This window comes from Cricetulus griseus, chromosome 4, assembly GCF_003668045.3.
Source record: "Cricetulus griseus strain 17A/GY chromosome 4, alternate assembly CriGri-PICRH-1.0, whole genome shotgun sequence".
Taxonomy (NCBI): domain Eukaryota; kingdom Metazoa; phylum Chordata; class Mammalia; order Rodentia; family Cricetidae; genus Cricetulus; species Cricetulus griseus.
This window is the reverse complement of record NC_048597.1, coordinates 167,161,417-167,173,960: the sequence shown is the minus strand read 5'-3', so window position 1 is coordinate 167,173,960 and position 12,544 is coordinate 167,161,417. Positions and strand designations below refer to the sequence as shown.

The 12,544-nt window shown below is 42.2% G+C and overlaps 1 protein-coding gene across 6 annotated transcripts in view; it reads left to right on the top strand.

Moving 5' to 3' along the window:
- Nucleotides 1-9,472, top strand: part of Scaper (S-phase cyclin A associated protein in the ER) — a 323,341-nt gene extending 313,869 nt beyond the window's left edge. For all 6 annotated transcript variants that reach the window (XM_027415034.2, XM_027415035.2, XM_027415032.2 and 3 more), the window contains 3 exons: nt 3,281-3,472; nt 5,869-5,920; nt 8,845-9,472. In XM_027415034.2, the coding sequence (XP_027270835.1) occupies nt 3,281-3,472; nt 5,869-5,920; nt 8,845-8,948 (348 nt within the window). In that variant the 3' untranslated portion in view covers nt 8,949-9,472. The remainder of the gene's footprint in view (nt 1-3,280; nt 3,473-5,868; nt 5,921-8,844) is intronic.
- The last annotated feature ends 3,072 nt before the right edge of the window (nt 9,473-12,544 follow it).

Sequence of the window (12,544 nt, the reverse complement as noted above, 5' to 3'; positions counted from 1 at the left end):
AGAGACTTCAAAGAAATTACTTCTAAAAACATTGTCTACCTTCAAACCCAAAGCAACTGAACAGTTTGCCACAGGCTACTCAGATCTCCTGCTCTTTGATTAGCACCTATTTTATTTTATTGGTTTTATGAGATAAGAGCTCTCTATGTAGTCTTGGCTTTCCTGTAACTCACTGTATAGGTCAGGCTGGCCTTGAACTCAACAGAGATCCACCTACTTTTGCCTCCTGAGTGCTGGGATTAAAGGCATGGACCACCACACCTGCTGAGCAGCTATTTTATAACTACCTAAGGTCAAGGTCACTTTCCATCTCTCTTGATCTATTACATTTATGTGTTTATTTGTGTGTGTGCACAAATGTACATGTGTGTGTACATGTGAGTACACCACAGTGCTCGTGTGCCCATAGTGCTTGTGTGACAGTTCCAGGACAACTTAGAGAAACTGGTTATTTCTTTCCACCATGTCTCCTTCCCATGTGGGTCGTCAGGCTTGATGGCAGGCCTCATTACCGACTGGGTCATCTCACCAGACTTCTCTTGTTGGCATCTGAAAGGAAACAACATATTTGAAAGAGTTTCTTGTTTCTACTAGGGCTGTACCTGCTCCTGACTTATCCATCTCTAGCTGATGACCTTAGCCCTGTCAGGGAAGCATACGGCCAGGGCACTCTGTAAGGAGAGTCCCTGATTACAGGCACTGCACACAAGGGAACCAGTGACCAGGTTGGCACTCCGAGCAGGTCGGACCCAGAGAGAGTGTGCTGGCTCCCCTTGCTCTTATCTACACACTGCTACATACCTGTGGTCTGCAGTACCTGTAATCAGGGTCTCTCCCTACAGCACTGTCTCTACTGCTCTAGGAGGCTCTGTGGGAATCCCATATTAACCTGTGCTGTGTATCCTGAAAGATGAGACCCAGGATCCGTGCTCACCTTAGGACCTGGTGGTTTGCCTGAATGAAAGCAGTCCTTTGGTCACTGACTTAGTTACAACTCCATCAAAAAGGTCCACAGATAGTGTAAGTCTGAGCTGATTAATTATGCACATTCAGGAAGACCCTTGTGTTCCATGATTATACTAACTTCCTGCCGACTTTGGAAAGTTTGAAAGGCAGTTCAGGATGATACTTGATCACCCAAGCCCTGGGTATGAGTGGAGAAATAAAATAAAACCGAGGCCTGCCTTCAGCCTGGCATCTTTCACAAGCAGCTCTCCTGGTGCTTGAAGCCCTGAGCAAATTTATGCTCCCAGGCTGGCTTCCCTGCCCCCAGGGGGAGCAATTACCTAATGTAGCTGACTGATGATGTTCCTACATTACACGCTCTGCCACAGGCCCACCTGAATTAACCTACCAAATCTCAGTGCACTTTCTGGACCTCCTGACCCTACCTTTCCACAGTGTCTGGAGTGTTGCACTGACTCACAGCCAAGCTAGAGTGAGGGTCTCACCAGCCCTTACAGATTCTGCACAGATAACAAGGTTAAGTCCTACCATAGGCAATCAATCTCTTAACACAAGGTAACCAAACCGTCCTGTGCCCATTTGCATCTTGTCCAGTCCAAAGACCTAAAAGTAGTGGCCTCCAACAGGTCAGCTCACTAACTGCTGATATGCTTACTAAGCCACTCTATAAACAGGTAATGGATAGTCAACACTGTTCTTTGAGGGGATGTCAAGTCCCCGGGGACACTGCTTCAGGGGGCCCAGTACAGTGAGCACAACTGATGTTCTCACACTCTGCTAATTTAACCAGGGAGCTGATGTCTTTGAGTTAACATTGTGTGTATGCCAGCCACACTGGCCCTTCTTAATGCCTTTTGAATTACTGAATCTTCCAATAATGGCATTTTAACAATGAAGTTTCAATGAAAAAAAACTTGTTCTTTGCCGAAAGAAGGGGAAAAAAGAATTTCCATAATGGCATTGTTATAAATTCTAAAGTGGTAACCATTTGGCTGTGTTACAAAATATGTAGCTAATAATTAAAATAAAGATTTAAGTGGAAGCTTTATCAATAAGGTCGACAGCACATTTTTCTCAGTTGGTGTCAGAAATGGCATCACACAACCATGTGCAGAGTTGTCACAATTCGAGTCTTTAAAATTCCTTTTGGATTTGAAGGTATTAACAGGTCCCTATCAACATTCTCTAAAGGTTTTTGATGTCATATTAGCTATTGAACAAAAATATGCGAACTATTACTTTGTTGATTTTGTTCTTAAACCTCACTGCATTATCATCTGGGAATGTGTTCTTAAAGTATTGTTAAAAGTACTTTGAAAACTTGTAAATCCCAGTAATTTATGTTTCTCCTGCCTCTGCTGTTTTGTTCTGCCCTTCTGGTTTCAATTTGAATGCCGTCCTGTCTGGGTGTGTACCTGTAAAATTGTGTTTTTCCGAGTACAATTTACAGTCCTGACCTTAGGCTTTTACAGTGTCCCTAACCTTCCCTGGGGTTTCCTCCTGTACTACCAAGTGGGTTTTGGGTCTCCCTGCTCTCTTATATTAGAATTGTCTAATCAAAGTTACTTGAAACAGATCTGATTTTGGCATTTCTTAGTTTATCATTTTGGCCTAGGGAGTGAATTAGGAGAGTGTCCTTGCCAGTCCACTAATTGCATTGCCCTATTAAAGTGTACACAGTTGTAAACCCAGACTGCTTCAAGACAACAGTCTCATTTATCTAAACAGTTCTCCTTTTAGATTCAATGGCACTGATGGAAACCAAGATAAGGAGTAGGGACTGGAGGAAGGGACCCTTTAGAGCCTATACTAGCTGGAACCATTCCATCCCTACAATCAGTCCCCTTTTCTTCCTAGGGCTTGCTACATACGGAATCCATCTAGCTGCATGCAGTGAGCTAAGTCAGGCAGAGACTGCAGTGGGCAGGGCTGCCGCTGCCACTATCTTACTTTGCTGGGCACAGCTCTGAAGGAACAGGAGACTGCTTCGAGGGGCTGGAGGGTGCAGTGCTAAAACTGCGTCCTAAGCCCATTCCATAGACGTCTCTCCGTGGAAGCTGTGCCGTTCATTGTGGAGTACAATTGTTAAATGGCCACAGAACCTTTGCAATCTTTTTCTTAAGTAGAAAAGTGAGATTTTTAAAACAAACTTTTGGCTTTTTTCAAGTATCACTTGCATTAAGCGCTGGTAAGGACTCAAGCGCCTCTTTCTTTACCTCCTTCAGTGTGGTCTCTGGTTGGGACCAACAACAGTTTAGTGGCACAAGGGGTAGGCCAGGGCTTCTGCCGCTGAACAGCTACTTCTATGTTGTAGGTAATTGTACAGTCTGGCCGCCACCCCACGGTGCTACAGAAGCTCTGCCAGCTGCCCTTCCAGTATTTCAGTGACCCAAGGCTCATCAAAGTGCTGTTCCCTTCGCTTATCGCTGCTAGTTACAACAACCTTCAGAACAAGATCATTCTGGAGCAAGAGATGAGCTGTGTTTTACTGGCCACATTCATTCAGGTACTTTCTCCCTTATGCCTCATTTCTCTTGTTTTACAGGCAAACTCTTGAGACTGAAAAGTAAATGTGAGGCAGCTTTATGCTCGCCCTGCAATCTGCTTTTAAGTCTCTGCCTATGTCTGTGCTTCAAGAAGTAATTTCTAAAGCCTGCAGTCACATTTCTAGAAGCAGGGTGGCGTGCTGCATGCTGCCTGGAGGATTTCAAGCAAAAAGCTCATTTGCCATTGACAAAATGGAAACTTGTACTTAGAAGTCTGCTTAAAGGACAACCAGGCTCCTTTGAGGCTTCGACCATCACATGTTTCTGCTACAGAGGCTAACTGCCAAAGAAAGATAAAAATTTGGGTTTATTTGAACATTTAAAAAAATATGGTTTGCATATGTGTACAAAGTTAGAGTGATAAAACCTGCTTGATTGCTTTTTTTTTTTTATCTAAAAGTTTGAAGTACAATTTTGTATTTGCCTGACCCAGCTAAATTCTGTAGCACTGAAATCAGACTGGGCGCTGTTTTAAAGTGCTAATGCCACGTGTAAATTAGTTCACTGAGCTGGCAAGAGTAAAGCCAAGTGACAGTTCCAAACTAGGATTTTTCATATCTTTGTGGATGATTGTTTTATGAAATGTCCCATTTTTCAAATGTTCCGCTCTAAAATCGCTCCCTGCTGCACATATTTCCTGTTCTTCCTAACAGTGAAACAGAAAGCAGAGTTCCGTGTGCAATGTCCCTTCACTGGCTAATGTTCAGATACCTCTGTCAGAGTGTGAGCCTGTGCAGCTGCCTGGGAGCCACAGAGGACAGCTGAAGACTTCCCAGCCCTCGTTATCACAGGCAGCGTTCCCTGTCTCTCTGTTAATGATCTGTTAGTAAGCACAACTCGGTCGAGGAGACTTAGAAATACTCTCTTTTCGGATTAGTTGTTACATTTGAGTCTGGGTCCCATTTTCTGCATGATTTCACACTGGCTCTCGATTAAATTAAAATCTTAATAGAATTGTATACTGCAAAGCCGCCATTTCAGCACAGGGCTTTTCATCTGCTTTTAGAGCCTTAAGGTTAGAAAAACCAGGTCTGCCATTGAGTAGGAAATGCACTTTAGGGTATTTTCAGAAGATATCATTCACTCTGAGTGCACACTCTGCTGGGCTCTGCTCTAGACCCTGGGGGTGTATCATGAACATGACAGAAAAAACCCACTTTCAAGACCTTTCCTAAACAACAACAAGACCAAGTAGCATGACAGGTAGGAGGTGAGTGCATGGAGGAGAGCTGGCCTGGGGAGAGAGCAAACCTTTTTATAGCTTAAGCCAAGAGGCCTCAACAGAGACAAGTTGCCATGTGAACCACATTAGTTTCTTTTAAAAAACAAACAAAAAAAATCTTTAAAAATACAAGTGACAGCACTCAGGTGGCTGAAGTAGGAAGATGACAGTATGAGACCAACTTGAACAATGTAGTGAGACTCAAAAAAACAAAAATGTGAATGAGATCCAAGACTATAGTAAAAGGTGGGTGATATTAATTACAACTATTCCAAATAGACCATATTTAATATAGTTTTGCTAAATGGTACAGAAGTTACTTCTTAAGTTGTAGTAACATTATTAGACTAGACTAATGAAGTTAAATCATTTTTCTTATAAATAATTGTGCTCGAGAAAATGAATTATTTTGAATCAACTTATAAATGTGTCATGGTTCCATATATAGGTGATTAATACTCTCTAGAAAGTAATATTAAAATGAGATTATGGCCTGTCATAGGTTTCTGAAGACTTATATCTTATATACTACATCTTTTTCAATTTCCATCTAAAAGTAAAATGATTAAAGTTTACGGTTTAGATGCAGAATACTTTTGGTTTGGTTTGGTTTGGTTTGGTTTGTTTGCTTGCTTTGAGACAGTGTTTCTCTGTGTAACAGTCTTGGCTGTCCTGGATTATAAGGACTCTTATATTCATAATTTTTTATAATTCTTGCCAGGCATAATGGCACACACCTATAATGCAAGCCCTCAAGAGCCTGAATGAAGCAGGGGGGTCACTCGGTTTTGAGTCCAGCCTGGGTTACAGTCATAAGATTATAATCCCCTATCTCTCCCCCCTCCAAAAAAAAACCCTTTTTTTTTTTTTAAAAATCTTGTTAACTTAAAATAGAACATTTGGCTTAGGTTTCCGGTTTGGAGGATAGAGTTGTGGTTGTAGGCAGCACGGTGGCCCTGGGCAGTGCTCACATAGACTTCGGTTCAACTTTGAAGAGTCTGGTCACAAAGCCGAGTTCTGTGCTCATGTCTGTGCTCCAGATCACCCTTGTGGCCATGACACATTCTAAGAGGGACCCTGCAGTTAGTTCTGTTCAGAGCGTTGCTCTCAACCCAGTTCTCTCTTCTCATACAGGACTTTGCACAGACTCCGGGTCATGTGGATAACCAGTCTGCCTATCCCAAAGGTAAGTCCCACTGAAACTAAGTTTCATGTGTGAGTTAGCTAAGTGAATGGGCTTGCATGCCTTTTCCCAAACAGTTAGAATTCCAGTGTCACCTAAAGTATGTGAGGTTCAGACACCAAATACTTGAAGAGTAAAGAAATCTACTATATCACAAGAATCTACAGAGAAACTTCTGGAAATAAAGAAAAGCACAAACCATCTTTGTAGTCCTTACCTGGTACAAGAGCTATTAAATGTTGACTGTGGACAGGGAAGCTAGTTATATACATTATTACTATTGGCTCACACATGTCACTCAAATGTTTTAGTCCCTAACATGGGCTCCCTGTCCATGTTCAAAATAAAGGTGTCCATGACTGTAGCTAGACCCCTAAATTCAAGCACTTGACCTATTTTATTTGAAAATAATTTTACATTGAGAACAATTAACATCCAATTTGCAGGGTCCTGGAAGTAAAGGGTCACCGGCGGTTGTTCCTTTTGTTCTTGCTGAGGTTTTCTCACGGCCAGGGTGAGAGATGGGAAATTTTGAGCTTCATTTTTACTTTTTTTTTTTTTTTTTTTTTTTTTTTTTTTTTTTTTTTGGTGTTTCAAGACAGGGTTTCTCTGTGGCTTTGGAGGCTGTCCTAGAGCTAGCTCTTATACACCAGGTTGGCCTGGAACTCACAGAGATCTGCCTGCCTCTGCCTCCCAAGTGCTAGGATTAAAGGCGTGCGCCACCAACGTCCGACTCATTTTTACATTCTTAAATATCCTGGTACCCAGGCTATAATTGAGATATACAGTTTGGTCTCTGGCTGTTTGTGACAGAGTCTCTGAATTGTGAATTCCAATCTAGATTTTGCCCACGTCCTCCCTCCATTAGTTTAATAATATTTATTAAGTGTTCCTTTAGAACTGGACTAATGGTACATGCTTGTAATGCCAGCACTGGGAAGTGGAGACAGGAGAATCCTTTCAAAAGTCACCCTTGGCCAACCTGGGCTATATGAGAACATATCTCAAAAAATAAAACATGTAATAGTAGTTGTTCAGAGGCCCACTGCTACCCAATAGGCTCCTCTGGGACACCGACCAAGAAGACCTTACTTGGAGACAGTTGGCTCTGTCATTTGGGAAAAAAAAAATCTACAGTAGGCAGGTGTTGCAAAGTACACAGAAGAAAATACAACAAAACTGTTACAATATCATGAAAAAATGTGAGGCTTTATTGACTCAGGCACTCAGGAAAGTAAACAGAAAGCTATGCAACTTTCCAGAAACCGAAGTCGGCATCACAGTTAGCACCATTGTCTCAGGTAGACTCATTGAGCAAGTTCAGTTCTGCCCTCACTCAGTCACAGCCTCTTTTTATTTTCCTTTCTTTTTAAAGCAATTAGGACATGTGAAGGAAATGAGTACAATTGTTTAACTTTTAAGCATATGAAAATACTTTTTCAAATATTCTAATGTATTTTTAATTGAACAACTTTTTTTTTTTTTTTTTTTTTTTTTTTTTTTTTTTTTTTTTTTTTTTTTTGCTGGTAGAACTATGGAGATGGTCTTTCTTCCTTTTCCTTCTGCCCTAAAAAAGATGAGTCACTGAGAGCCTGGAAAGCAAAGTCCTATGATCTAAAGCTGCCTCCCTTTGCTTAGTTGAGCAAAGCCTGTGGAAGTCTCAGCCTTCTTTCTTTCCTGGGGGAGGCAGGACTTTCTTTGCCTTCCTTGCTGCATCTGCAGCAGGCTTCACATATAGAACAGCAGACAGTTGCTCTCTGCTTTGCTCCCAGCACTGTTAGTGACAGTTCATAATATGCTTACATAATTAAAGAAAAATGGAGTGAGAGCTGGAGAGATGGTTCTGCAGTTAAGCTGACCTGCTGCCCTTGTCAGAGACTAGAGCTCAATTCCCAGCACCCACATCAGGCAGCTCACAAACCCTGCACTCATGTACAAACACACACACACACACACACACACACACACACACACACACTCTCTCTCTCTCTCTCTCTCTCTCTCTCTCTCTCTCTCTCTCTTAAACATATATAGTAATAATAATATCCCAGCACTCTGCAGGCAGAGGCAGGTAGATCTCTGTGAGTTACCACTACACAATGAGACCTGACAAAAAAGCAATAAGTCTGTTTTTTTTTTTGTTTTTTTTTTTTAGGATGACTCTTTACCAGCTTACACCTTTGTCGTGGGTTCCCTTTTTGCTTAGATTAAGTCCTCATAAAATGTGTCCAAGCATTTTGAGGTTGTCCAGGTAGCCTCTTAAGTGTGCAATTAGCTATCAGTTTCCAGGTTCTCAGTGAGGGGCAGTTTCAGCCTTCAGACCCACTGTCTCATGACTAAACCAAGCTTTTGGGGAGTCAGCAAAGCTGCCGATGGTCTGCTAGATAGATACTAAATGCCAGATTTGAACAGTTCCAAAGTTATGCCTAAATGTATGTTTTAAATTAAGTAGATTATTTTAGGAAAAAGAAGTCAACATTTAAGTCAGGTTTGACTCAGTGGAAGCACTAGTCCTTGTCTTCAGAGCCGTGGTCAGACCCTAGCACAATAATGATGGTGATGATGGTGATGACGATGACGTCATCACCCTTCACATACAGATGTACCCATTCAAAACTAAGTGTACATAGCCGTCACCCTTTTACCTGCTTTCTCATTCTGGAGTTCCAAAATAAATATTTCATAATGTTTTATATATACATTAACGTCTGAATTTGTTAGAAGCACAAGCTGAATTTTGGCTAAAATACATGTTTATAACATTTATACTATAGTAGATTGATGTAACGATGAAGTGAATACCTTATTTGCAGAATATGTAGCAAAATTTACTTGAAATGTATGGTTCCATTTGTACTCTGATATCAAAATAAGCTTAATTTCTAAGCTTTCAGAACTCACTATTTAGTCCCCTCTGTCTCCCTCAGGAAAACGTGGGAACCTGGGGGACTACCTGGAGCTGGCTAACAGATTTCCTCAGCAGGCCTGGGATGAAGCTCGGCAATTTTTCTTGAAAAAAGAGAAAAAATAAATGTTTTTTAGCTAATTCTGTATTTGAGTACCTTTGTTAGTGTTTTACATTGTTTCTTCAGGGACCCTGGTGTGTTTATAATCTCCTGCTGTAGATATGTTCCTCTGTGGACTGTTTATAAAGACTGTACATACTGGACTGTTCTTCCTAATTTTGCAAATTGAGTTTATTTCATTTCTGCACAATATTTTGGAGTTTGTTTACTTCCATACTATGTAATTTGCATTTGTAATATGAGTAAAATTAGACATAAAAGTAGCAAATATCATTCTTACAATGAAGTAACAGTTTTCAGTGTTGGCTTTTCACAGTTAAAGCTGCACAAATCTGAGAAAGTGTTAAGACATTCAGCCTGCTCTAAGTTTTTCTTCTAAAACTTGGAGTTGAGTAAGCCTTGGGACTGTTTGACTGTTTGACTGTTCTCAGCCACTGGTGGGGAACTTCCCTGGGAAATAGATAGCACTGTGAACTATTAATGTTACTGACCTAAATTTAGCGTCTAAAATAAATTTTCAAAAACCTGAGAGCATCAAGTATTTTCTTAAATAATTTATTTGCAACTACATGGACGTAAAAGAAACACAGTGAGGGTGGCCATGTCTCTGAACATAAGGCGTCATCGAGTTCTGTCTGGGCGGTAGGAGGGGGGCTGGCCTGTGTCTCCTTAGCCGTCCTGTGTTGAGCCTGAGTGACATTGGTAATAACTACCGAAAAAGAACTGGCTGTGGAAATTGACCGGAAAACCTAAAGTTTGTCACAAGAAGCTGAGCAACACAAGAAATGTTACCTTTCTTTAAAAAGACAAACAACAAAACATACTTACCTAATATTCCGGGCACTTCTTTTGGGAACTTCACGGCGCTGCTGACTTATATGTGTTCAATTTTTTACTGTTTTACAAATCGAAAGAAAATAAAAGGTTTGATGTCAACCATGCCCAGCGCCATCAAGGGCGCTCCCGCCCCGGACTCTACACACCCCATTCTCCCTGGAGGGAGGGACACCCAAGGTTGCCAGTACGGAGACGGGCAACGGTGGAGGGCGTCCCGAGGCCGGGGGGAGTCATCAAGTATTTATAAGGTTTCGTGCGAGACGCTTCGCGATGGAATATACCTCTTATCTGTTCGGAAATTTGCCAAAAAGCCGTAAATAATCGAGACAGCCGTGATTAACCTCCAAAAGCTGACCAGAATTCGCAATTAGACATGTAATCGAATGGTCCGGCTGCCCCTCGGTAGGAAGCGTCCCAAATAGTCTCGGTGCCGGCGGCTTCCTCCTGGGTCAGGACACACCGCCGGCCCCTACCATGAGCCCAGAATTCGACCCCGACGTGAAACGAGTGCAGCCCAGTAGCCGGAACATTTGCAACCAAATTGCTCACCTTGGGGTGACAAAATTACTCCCAAGCTCTACAGAGCTAGCCCAAGGGCACATCAGAGCTGAGGCTTCCTACCGGGTTCTCAGCCATAGCTGTCCCCCTCCCCCGCCCCTCCACATCTGGCCTTCCTGGGCAGTATGACCTTGAACCCGGAACTCGGCCTCCATAGGGCCTAGGTCAAGACCCGGCCCTAACCTTAACCTCTGTGTTTCTCACTGTGAAAAACACCTGCATCTTTCCTGGTGGCTGTCAGAAAGGACATTGTCCTCTAGGTCACCAATCTTCCCCCTCTCAGAGCACTTCATCCGCTTCAGCTCCAGGGCCAGGACTCAGTCTCCGTAGTCACCTCATTTACATATACAGCCTCCCATTTGGCAAACACTGGAGTCCACGTGCTGACCCACTCTCCCCCCAAATGCCGACCATCTTGACCAGGGGGTTGTGTGGCCAAAGGCTGGACCCACCTAGCATTCCTGCCTGGCTGGGGATCGCCACTGAAGGCACGAAGCAGCTCGGACCCAGAGCTGCCCAGCCCCACATCTGGATCTGAGTGGAGTACTTCCTCATGCCCTTCTTGATCACTACTCTCAACCCAGCTCTGTTTATCTGCATTTTCTATGCACAGTCTCCATCAACAAGGTGCTAGCCTGCAATTGGTCACACAATCCTCATTATAGCCCTGAATCTCAGTAGTTTAAAGAAAGTTTACTTTTACATCAATCAGACCCACGGTTAAAAGCCTCTAATCTTCCCTGCATCAGCTTAATAAACTCTGGATTTCCTGCTTTTATCGAAGCTCCACTGGGAACTTATTTCTCTGCAAATACTTACTCATCCATTGTTTTTCTCCCTCCAGCAGGCTTCTAGTCAGCTAATTCTCCCTTTCGGTGGCCACCACTAACTGCTTGGCAGTGTGAGCCCACCCCTAGGCAAAAGTGGCAGAGCCTCACATTTTTGAAGGGCAGTGTTAGAACAATGTGTCATTTAAACCCAGCTCTTCCCATCTCTGACAAGCTTGAGCTTTAACTTAACTCCATATTCAAAACAGAAAGGCTGATTTCTGTCCCACAGTCATTCAATATCAAAATTCATTGGGAATACTGCCACAAGGATTCTGAATTTCCCAGAATTGTGTGGCCTTACAACATGTACCAAATTGTGTAGCCAAAAATCTGTCTCTGGGATCTTTTTCCTGCCTTCATTTTATAGAGCTAAGCAAATAATTCGTTAAGTCTTCTGAAAAAAAAAATCTTATTCTGGAAGTGAATCACGTTAAATAGTTCTTTTTTCATCTGTAGCTTCTTCCCTTGAACTGAGATTTTACCACTCCTGATGAACCTTAGCAGAAAGTACAAAAGTTGTAATTGTCATAGGTAATCTAATTTACCAGGAAATCCCTACTTCATTACAAATGATGTTTAAAAGATGACCTGGGAACCAGTAAAATTGATATTTATTAATGTAACTAACTGTAGATCTGATACCTTGCCAAGGACATTGCAAGCCTTTCCCCTGGGAACTTGAGAGCACTACACACTCCTTGGGTAACAGGAGAAAGTTTGTGATGTCTCATACATCTTACTGCACAGTGACCACTTTTACCTGGATAAAGTCCCAAGGTAATAAGAGGCACACACAAGTCAAACTGGATGTTTGTTTAAGGTATGAATGGTGAGGGAAAAGATCGAAGTAACTAGGTATGTACATGTTTGTAAAATACTGCACCCTTTCAAAAGCAAAATTTCAGCTCTAATAATGAAATTCCCTAGGAACCGTTCTTTTTAATAAAAAAGTAAAAACCCAATGTTGTGACAATCCTAAGTTTCCAAAAGTAAGAAATATTGGAGTTTTGTTTCCTATCCAATAGTCACTCACATGCAAAAAGGGGAAATCTGTATTCTGCTTGGGAGGGAATGGTCTAAGTTAAGGGAGTGACGCCTCAAAGAACCAGCCTTGAGAGGTAAAGCTGGCCCTAATTAACTCTGTATATATGTATCTCTCTCTTATCTCTACATTTGCAGACCATTTCCTAATCTCCAAGAAAGGGAATGTCCCTCCTCCCTTTTAAGTGCTAGTATCACCTTGACTTCAGGAAGTGAACTATAAACGTGGTTCGATTTTCCCACCTCTTCTCATTTTCAGTAATTGCCAGGAAGCCTTCCATCTTTAATTGGTACTATGGGATGGATGGGTGTGAACCTGCTGGACTGCCCTAGCA